We start from the raw sequence: 10,910 nt of genomic DNA, 5'->3' as shown, positions 1-10,910 counted from the left end.
GATTTAGGATTAGTGAGGGTGTAGTTAGACTAGGAATGTATTGGTCTGATGCAGGGTTGTACCTTCTAATTGTACTATATCAGCCATCTATTTCGTATTTCATATCCTGTATTTCATATTTCATATCTCTTATATATTGTTGTTATTTTTATTACGTATTTTTATGGTACTAATATATCATCTCCTATTGCTTTTTTGAGTCGAGGTCTCCTAGAAACAGTCTCTCTACCCTTCGGGGTAGGGGTAAGATCTGCGTACATATTACCCTCCCCAGACCCCACTTGTGGGATTATACTGGGTCGTCGTTGTTGTTGTTGTGTCTACTTGTGGAAATGTCACGTTCCTCGATAATCAAAAGTTAATTATATTCAATGGAATCACGATTATCCCCTGCACCGGGACTAGTAAGTACTGTGGATCTTACCCTACCTAAATTACATAGTGGGTTTTGATCTCCTACGTCCGAGACCCATGGAAGATTTCTAGAAAGTAGTACACTGTTGCTTCTACCCAAAAGCAACGGACCTGATGGCTGATGGATCTCGTAAAACTAAAGGGGAAAATATAATAGTTACTATGAGCCCGTTTGTATTGACTTAAAAAAAGTGGCTTTTAAGCATAAAGCACTTTTTAAGTGCTGAAACTTGTTTTATAAATAAGTAGTTAGTGTTTGGATAAAAATGTTGAAACTGAAAAAAAGTTATTGAAGTGTTTGGCAAACAAGTATTGGTAAGCACTTATTTATGTTAAAATGACTGAAATACCCTAAAAGTTGTTAACACTATAAAATAAATTATTATTACAATATTTTATTCTAACTGATGCATATACAAATAATTTATAATTTAGTTTAATTTTAATTTAAACTGATTACCTAAATATAAATTATTTATTTAAATAATATACAACAATTAATCATTTGACCAAAAAAATAATTTTTCGCTCATAACTTTAAATTCTAGGGTAACATGTAAACTCATTGATAGATTTTGATTTAAAATATAGTTTCACCAATTAAAAAAAGGAGGGATTCAACAGCAATTTTTTTTAAAATGTCATGGAACCAGAAAAAAAAAACTAAAAAAACAATGTTTACAAAATATTAGAATCTGTCAAACATTTCATTTATAAAGCTAGTGTTAGCTTTACGGTTAAAACATCAACGAAATTGATAATTTTTGAAAATGACAGCAGAAAGATTGAAAACAAGATTAGATGGCACAGAGATTTAATTAGTAAGGGAAGGGTAGTTTTGGGGTCTAGAAAAAGTAAAAGGGATAATAGGGTAAATTACTTGGTCAAACATAAGGAGCTTGTAAGCCAAAAAGCAATAAGTTGGGGTGGCCCAACTTATTGTTTTTGACTTATTTTGGGTGTTTTAGCTTAAAAGCACTTTTATGATTTATCCAAACACTCAAATAAGCCCAAAAGTACTTTTAAGCTGGTTTGACCAGCTTTTAAGTCAATCCAAACACCAGCTGTTTACATCATTAAGTAATTTAATTTTAGCATTTAAAATATATATTACCTGGTAACAAAAATATTTAGTTACCGAAATATATATATAAAGTATTTAATTATAATTAAGTAATGAATATGAAATAAAATTTTATATAAAAGATATCCTATTTATTGGTGTGACTTGAACATCAAGGATAAAAATTTTGTGGATGAAAGTATTTGAGGTTTGAAATTTAGAAGAAAAAAAAGTAAAAGAAAATTTTTAAAAATGTGTTTGACTGTTTCCTTTTATGGCTATAAAATTATGTTATTAAGTATAAAATAGAATGTTTAAATATAAATTATTTTTTATATACAAATGTGTTATTTGTTTAAACGAACTAAAAGGAAAATATTGTCCACATAAAATAAAACACAAAATATATTTTTTTTAATTTCAATATTTCTTAAAATAGTGGTGTCGGTCAGTTTAAGCTAGTTGGACTATTGTACTAAGTATATGCTATCTTTCACCATTCTATGTGCTCTTCCAATTTCAATTTATATGAGGCGGTTTGACTCGTCATTGAGTTTAACAAAAAATATTATTGTGCTAAAAGCGTAAGGGATAAGCTTTAGGGGGACATGATCGTGATATTTGGTTATAAAAGCTTCTCATTAAGGATAAAATAAATAAAATAAAAAGATTAAAGTTAAATTGTTTTCAAATATAAATATACAATCTTTTTAGAACAAGAAATTACTAAAATAGTTTTTATTATATTGAAATTTGAATCGTCATCTATCAAAGTCTTTATTCTATTTCATTAACCCTTAGATCATGCCATGGATATTGGATGGGAAGAAAAAGAAGTAACTAGAGTTGGCGTTGGTGGATGTATCGAATTACTACCACTTGATGTGATATTTTGGGGCAAGCGTACGAAAACATGGTGTTCGTTAATTGCTTTGTGGGTCAAGGCAGGAGAGTGACCGTCCATTTGCTTTTCACAGAGATATTCAAATCATAGACGGAGAGATTTTGGACACTACTATCTTGTCTCCTCTTACTATAAACTCATTTTGATTTCATATGGTTAGGGGTGCACATAAGATCAAACCAAATCAATAAAAGTCGAATTTTTCAATCTCGGTTATTCTCGAGTTTTCGGATTTTTCAAGTTTTTTCGGGTGGGTTTCGGTAAAATCTTCGTAGCACAAAATATATAATGTGTGCCCAAAATATTTCTTTAATCCTAGTAAGATACAACTATATAAGGTATTTTTCAAGAAAATAATGCAAAATATGAGATGTCTCGTAGTATTATCCTAAAATATTCAACAATAAAGATAATAAAATTATGTAATATAAATATTGCTAATTAAAAAGTCATAATAAAAATAAACATAATCTGAAAGTACTAAATAATGCTAAAATAAGTAGACAAATAAGCGAGTATTAATTAAATGACTAAACGCTAAAGAAAAAATAAAAAGAGGTTATGCATTTTTATTTTAAATTATTGCAAAACAAAAAATAGATATTCAATACATTGTCGTTCGTAATACTGAATTGAATGTCTTTTGTTAGCATTAGTATTGATTTGATTTTGGTTTGGGCTTTTGTTAGCATTATTTAAGGGAATTTTTACATTCCTGTGCCATATAGAAAACTATATTACCATCAATGTTTAAGGTTTGATATAATTACATTTATTATACCTAATTACCAATTCTATACCATAATGTGTTTTAACGATACATTAATTGTACCGTATATCACTCATAAATTAATGGTACCGTATATTCCTCCAAATCCTCACCCCCTCCCCCCTCCCACCCCCACACCCTCACCCACGTATCACCCCACACCCACGTTTCAAACCATTATTCCCTCTGCTAAAACCAGAGAAACATATGTAACCCCTACCATTAACGTCCAAATTCAACTTTTTTCTTCTACAACCAGTCAAAATTGAAGTCAAATCTTTAAAGTTCATACATACATTTACCTTTAGCTTCAAAATTTCTCAATGAAGAAGAACAAACCTTCAAAGCACAGCCCTAAAAAAGCTCTAGAAGCTGATATACCTTCTTTCGATTTTGGTGTATTATCATCACATTCACCCAAAAAGCAAGGGAAATCTGCACATGCAATTGTACATATGAAGCATAGTCTTTCTCCGCTTCAAATCAGGGCTGAAGCTATAACTAAATAAAAGCATGATTTCGATGCTAGAGAATCTTCGAGGCCAATCAAACAAGCGGAAAGGAAACGAAAAGAGATAGTGTTCGATGAGGATTTTGTAGAAGATGTGACTATCAGTAAACCTGGAAAGAAAGCGAAGGTGGCTCCCAGTTCAAAAACTCCCAAAAGAAGAAAAATTCAAAAAAGCCCTTAGTGTTAAATCTCCTAAAAATGTTCGAAAACAGTCATTGGTGAAGGTAAGAATTTAGTAATTTCTTCACTAGTTATTTCGCTTGTTTTAGTTGTTAAAAATCTACATAATCTGTGTTGGTTTTGTTTTGTAGATTTTTTGTAGAAATGTTGTATATAAATTGCAAATATATCCATGTTTTTCAAGTATTGAATTAATGTAAGATTATTTGTCTTAATTTTGAAGATTAATTGTAGATTTGTTGATCTGTTTAAAATTGTTGATATTTTGTATATTTTTTGAAGTAATTTAGTAGATAAAATGCAAATGTATCTATGTTTTTTAATCACTGTATTAATGTTAGATTATATTTTTTGAATTTTGCAGAATGGACATTCTTTTGCATCCCATAATGTTGATTATGGGGTGCTTAGATTCCAGACATTATGTGACCCTAGCATTCCTAGCCAAATTAAAGCGCTTTTGTCTCCAAATGGTTTGAAACTATTCAAGAAGACATGCTTTGGTTATTTACTGTCACTTCCCAATTTATGCATGCAAAATCAAACTATTCATCTTCTTATGAAACATGAATTGAATTCATCCGATGCTTCCTATTTTTCAGTCGAGTTAAAAGGTAAGAGGTTAAATTTTGGATTGAGAGAGTTTGCAGTAATAACTGATCTTAGATGTCATACCGAGGTGATAGACTTTGATTACACTCCTAATTATGTCGGTAAGATAATGAGCAGTTACTTTTCAAACAAGGTAAAAGTGGAGAAGACATACCTAAAACAGATAGTAACCAACAAAAGCTGGGTAAATGATAAGGATACAATAAAGTTATATATTTTATATCTCATAGAATTCTTCATTTGTCCTTCAGAGAGAGACCATATTGGGTTGGTAGATCATTTTAGGTTTTATTTGGTGGAATCCGGTCAGTACGAGATATTTCCATGAGGTATTCAGTCTTACAGATAGTTGATTGAATCAGTTAGGCACAGGCTAAATCCTTTCGTTCATTCTTATCTCATTCGAAGATTCCCACTAGCCATGCAAGTATGGTTGTATGAGTGTTGCTCCTCAGTCAACATTGATATAGCTACAAGGATTTCTAATTCAATCCCTCGCATACTTAACTGGTCAGCTAGTAAGGGTCAGATTTGGTTAGTTGCAACTGAAGACAGAATGATCAAGCCTAAACGGATGAAGGTAAATGGTTTTTATTTATGATTATACAATTTACCTACAAAATATCTACAATTTGTATACATATTCTGCCTTAATCAAGCTAAATTTTTTTCATCATTCAGTTCACCAACATAAATGAATCATCTGAAGAGCTTTCAGTGATGTCTTTGCCTGATAAAGTTGAGTACATAATTGAAGAAGTTGAACATGTTTCTGAGGATCCCAAAGTTGATGCTCCTCTATTGGAACCCAAAGAATCAATTGGAAAAGAGGAAAATGAGTCTATTCTTCGTAAAATAACAAAGTTAAAAGAAGGTCTTGAGAAGGTAACATGTATCTAAACAGCATTGTAATGTATATATAATAGTGCATCTGTTTTTTAATGTATGTTAAGACATATTTCTGAAGTTAACTATGTGTTTTTTTAATTATGTAGGTCGATGAAAAGCTTGAAGATTTTAGGAAAGATATATTTGAAGAACTAGGTAACCTTCGAGACCTAATAAAAGAGTTAGTCAAGACTGTTTTGCAGGTGATAAACAGTCCAAATGATCAAGTTGATGCAAAGGTAACATTTGAATTTTAATCATATTAATAAAACTATTTATGTCACCTCTAAAATACATATCCTAACTAATTTAAAACTTTCAGTTTGCTGGGAGTTTAACCAAAAATACTGACCAACCAAAAGACAAGAACAATCAGCAATTTTAGTTCAATAGTGGTGAACCAGTACAGGTCAACCCCAGCAAAATAGGTATCTACAATATATCTCTAGTTTATCTACAATTATCTACAAAATATCTACAACATAACTACAAATTTATACACAATATATACAAATAAATCCAGCATATTGGCATAGCTCTACGGATTTATGTAGATCTTATAACACACCTACATATCTTCTTAAACTGTCAAGCCAATACTATCCAGTTTGATTTAACATTTTTAATGAAAAAAACATAACATGTTGAAGGTGCACTTGGTGAAGAAAAGTATCCAGCACGTGTTGATTTATATACACATTTTGAAGGGGCAGTTAATGAAGAGAATGCAGGTATGAAATTGTATTCAGAGCTATTTTCTTTATGTTTCAATATTTTTACCATTTTATTAAGTTAGATATACATGGTGTTACAGAGAGGGAAGATATGCATGCACAATCTCCAATTCACAGAGTGGCAGTAGCAGCTCAAAGAGAACAGCAGAATTAGGAAGATGACAATGTAGGTGAAGAGGTAGAGTATGTGAATGTAGGTGATTCAGAAGACTCCGGAGGTGAGAAGAAGGAGGTTACGCTTGATGATTTCGAGCTGCCTAATAACTTTTCCCAGTTGGTTAAGTTCGGCGAGCCTATACAAGATGAAACAACATCCGTGCATCAAGGTAGAACAAGGCAGTCGGAAAAGCATGCCTGATCACCATTTCTCCCTTTATACAGTTCTGGTGGCAGCACCTCGATTGGACCTCAAATTTTTCACCTCAAGCACCCATTTAATAGTGTTATTGGTCAAAATGTAGACCTTGAGTTGTTGGATCAATTCCACAAGTGGTTATATCACGGTACCGACACAGGTCCAATGAGGTTAGGTTACACAATTTGACACTTTTATTCCAATATTCATCTTTTACACATCCACTTCATGCAACAATTTTATTTTAATTTCTATTTATTTATATAGGAGGAAGACTCCGTATTCTATAAAGGACAACCAAATTAAGCCATGGTTGGATCTTGGAGTAGAAAAGATTGACAAGAAGGAGTGGTTCTTTTCCCTGGCACACCCAGGACAAGTCCTCAATGACTCGGTAAGATTCAATGTATTTGATTTGTAGATATTTTGTAGATAATTTGTACTTTGATTATAGATGCTTTGTATTCTGATTGTAGATGAATTGTAGTTATTTTGTAGTTTTGTTTAAATTATTTGAAGATAACTTGTAGTATAAATGCAATCTATTTTGTTGCAGCACATTAATGTTATAATGTATTACTTGAGGAAAAGAGGCAAGTATGACCCCCACAACAAGACCAGGTTTACTACAACAGATTGTTTGTTCAAGACTAGGATTGATCAAATCTATGAAAAGTTCCAAAATTCTCCTCAAGAAAAGAAGTTTTCTGTTGTCAAACCCCAGAACGTTGTAGTAGAATATATATTGGGGTATAGACTACTCACAAATGTTGCATGGGATGAAGTTGATTATGTCATCATGCCCGTCAACATTGTAGAAAAATTCCACTAGGTGTTGGTTGTTTTTAACATTGCAGAAAGGCAACTTTATGTGTATGATTCCATGGTCTCTTCACGCAATTACCCTATTGTTTAATCTTGTGTCAACAGGTTTTCTGTTATTATCCCTTTGTATTTGTTATGCACCGGTTTTTATGGGAAGCGTAAAGACATCAACTTCAAGAATACAAAAGCATACATTGAGAAAGCTGTTACCGACCCTCTTAACATTCAGTGGATCGTCGGAGAGATACCACAGCAAAAAGAAGGATTACTGTAATAAAAATCTTCTTTCTTTCTATACATTTAACCCTTTTTCTGATGGTTTGGTAAATATTGACATTTTTTTTATGTTTTGCAGTGATTGTGGTGTATTTGTTGCTGCCTTTGTACAGTATGTTAGTCTTGGAGAGTTATCAATTCCGGCAGAAGACCTTTCTGATATTGACCAACACCGTAGATGCTATGAGCTCTGCTTTGGGACTATGCTAGAAAGAAGCAGGAGCATGGGACAATTAGTGATAGTGAGGTGACATGCAAATTGGCAAGGAGAAATGGTGCACCAGTTTTGAATGAGAAAACACGAGTCCAGAGGAAGAAGAAGTAGTTGTAATATTTTGTATGGAACATGTAGTACAATTATTTAGTTGATGCTAGTTTAGAAGAAAGATGGTAGACAATTTTTTGAACAATTTTTGTTGTTTTAATTATAGCAGACTTGCGCTACAATTATAGTAGCCTTTGTTTTTTTTTCTTATTCAGTATAATAGTTCAAATGGAACCATTTTGTCGGTTTTATATTCACTTGTTGAATCTTTACAGTATTTGATCTTCATTATTTTTAGCATATAAATCCTTTCCAACTGAATTTTTATACAGTTATTCTGTCAAAGCTGAAATATGTAGTTATTTTGTTGTTTTTTGTAGATAAAGTGTAAAAATCAGTAACTAAACATTTTGTTGCTTTTAAATTCAATTTGTTGAATGTATAAAGTACCCGATCTACATTATTTTTACCATATAGCTTCTTTCTAACTGAATTATAATCTAGCTATTATGTCAACTACAGATATTGTAGTTTTTTTGTAGTTGTATTTGAGATAATTTGTAGATTATATTTAATAGTGTCTTTTGTTTCTTTTATATTCATTTGTTGAATGTAAACAATACTTCATCTATAATATTTTAAGTTTTTAACTACGTTCCTACTGATTTATAATGTAGATACTCTGTAAATTCCAGTTAATATATTTTTTTGTAGTTTTATTGTAGATAAATTGCAAAAACACATTAACAACCGTGTAAAGGATTCCAGAGATAGTAAAAAAGTTGTAGATTATATATATAGAAACCATTCATAAACAAATCACTCTATGAAAGTATTATCTCAATATAGAAAAATCCTAACTAACTACATTATGATCTTAAAAAACCTCAACAATTACACATCAAAATTTGTTATCCTGAACTCACCAATAATTTTTATGAAATATTCTGTTAACTACATAAAATTTTATTTCTTTTTGGGTGCATTCTTGCAAGATCTTTTGTTATGCCCTTCTCCTCCGCAGTTGCCGCATGAAACCTTGTACTTCTTTGAATTTATTTCATCATATATTTTGTATCTTTCTTTTTGAGGTCTTCCTGGCTGCCTTTTCCCTCCTTTAGGTGGATTTACTACTTCTTCAGATATATGTTGTGGCACATTCCATTTGCTTTCATCAGGTAGAGAATTTACTGGTATTTCATAAGTACGCAAGAGGTTCGCCCTTGTGTAATAAGGAGAACAATATTGTTCAAAAGACTCATCCCTGTGTCTTAAAGCAGCCAAAGCATGTGGACAAGGAAGTTCATCAAGCTGGAATTGCCCACAACTACATCTCTTATTTTCAAGACAAACAATTAGCGCCTCACACCATCTAGTACTGTATGGATGTAGTTTGTTGAAGCCCTCACCTACGATTACATTACAAACAAAAAAACAATTCATATACGATTAAACTCAAACTATATACAAAATATCTACAATATATCTACATTGTCCTATATAAAGTAATTTGATTCAATAAATGATCAGATCTTACTCTAAGCTTGTGGACAATGTTCTGTTGTCATCCAACTCTTTGTTGAATTTGAACTCAAGGTATGTGAATGTACCCTTTGCTTTCAATAACTTTTCCTTCGTCCAACGTTCAAGAAGGGTCCTCATATACTCTAATAGTTCTACTATCGGTAGCTCTCTTGCATATTTTGTTACAGCATTCAACGACTCTACAATGATTGATGTCATAGTCCAAGTTCTGTTCACCGTAGCATATACTCGAGACCATCTATGATAGCCAATATCGTATAAGTATGCTTTAACACGGGGGTCAATCTCTTCAATCTTTGACATCCTTTCATTAAATTCATCAAGGGTGTATGACTGTGCCGTGGTAAAGTATAATTCACTTAACTTTAGACGTCCCTTCTTGAAATTTGCCCGTATATTTGTCCAAATATGGCACATGCAAGAATAATGTGGCATGCCGGGATAAACAATAGATGTTGCCATCAAGATACTCTCATTCTGATTCGAAACAACACACATATTTAATCTTTCACCATATGGGTGTTTGAATTTCTCAAAAAACCACTTCCATGATGTGTCATTCTCTGAATCAACAACAGCATATGCCAATGGTAATATGGTACCTACATTATGTGGCAAAAGGCAATTAATTGGCTGCAGGAAAAATGCAGAAGAAGACATATATATACAAACTACAACTTTTCTACAATATATCTATAATAAATCTGTAAGTACTACAAAAAACATACAAGCTATAATATTTCTACAATAAAACTTCAATACCTGTTGCATCCATTGTACTAGCTATTAGCATTATTCCCCTGTATGCTGACTTTAAGAAGGTCTCATCAACTACTACAACTGGCCTACAATATTCCCAACCACTGATTGATGTACAAATCGCAACAAATACATACAAAAAGCAGTCATCGTCCGTCTTCTTCAATTTAACTACAGACCCCGGATAAGTTTTCTCTAGAATATACAAATAACTAGGCAATTTGTTGTAGGAGTCAGCAGGATGACCTCTCAAAAAATGTAAAGCCTTTTCCTTTGCTCTCCAAGCTTGCATGTAGGTTAGATTCACGCCGTGTTCAGACAACATGTCAAATTGTATGTCTTTTGGTGTGTAAATTATCTTAGGGTCAGAATATTTTGGAATAACCATGCTACCAGCTACCATGGCAGTAGGTTTGTGTTGTATGAATGTATTGTTCACTAAAGAACATGTGTGCTGGCTGTTGAAATTTCTGACCTTGAACATCGCAGAATCATTTATGCTAGTTGTCTTGAAGTGCCATGTACAATTTTCACCAACACATATCATCAGCCAGTAGCTACAAAAAAAATACAATTTAAACATTGGTTTAAAATGTAGATTTAAAAAGAAAAAAACTGTTTTAGCTTAAATGATGTCACGACCCTAAACCCGGACCCGATCGTGATGGCGCATCTCGTGAAGACAATGTAACACTCTTCAAATTTATAAAAGTTTCAAGATACGCTAATTATAGAACTAAATTATTATTATTACTATTATTTTTATCTTGCCTATAGTGATATATATATATATATATATATATATATATA

At 32.0% G+C, this 10,910-nt stretch overlaps 1 protein-coding gene across 1 annotated transcript; it reads right to left on the bottom strand.

The window, feature by feature from the left end:
* Positions 1–8,762: 8,762 nt before the first annotated feature.
* On the bottom strand, positions 8,763–10,503 carry LOC104216051 (uncharacterized). Its single transcript, XM_009766008.2, has 3 exons — positions 10,104–10,503; positions 9,407–9,943; positions 8,763–9,205 (listed from the first exon to the last, which is right to left on the bottom strand). The coding sequence occupies exons 1-3, from the start codon at positions 10,501–10,503 to the stop codon at positions 8,763–8,765; spliced, it is 1,380 nt and encodes a 459-aa protein (XP_009764310.2).
* Positions 10,504–10,910: the final 407 nt, after the last annotated feature.

The sequence above is a fragment of the Nicotiana sylvestris genome, chromosome 9 (assembly GCF_000393655.2).
Source record: "Nicotiana sylvestris chromosome 9, ASM39365v2, whole genome shotgun sequence".
NCBI lineage: Eukaryota > Viridiplantae > Streptophyta > Magnoliopsida > Solanales > Solanaceae > Nicotiana > Nicotiana sylvestris.
The sequence above is the reverse complement of the archived record's forward strand: the minus strand, read 5'-3'. Positions and strand labels throughout refer to the sequence as shown.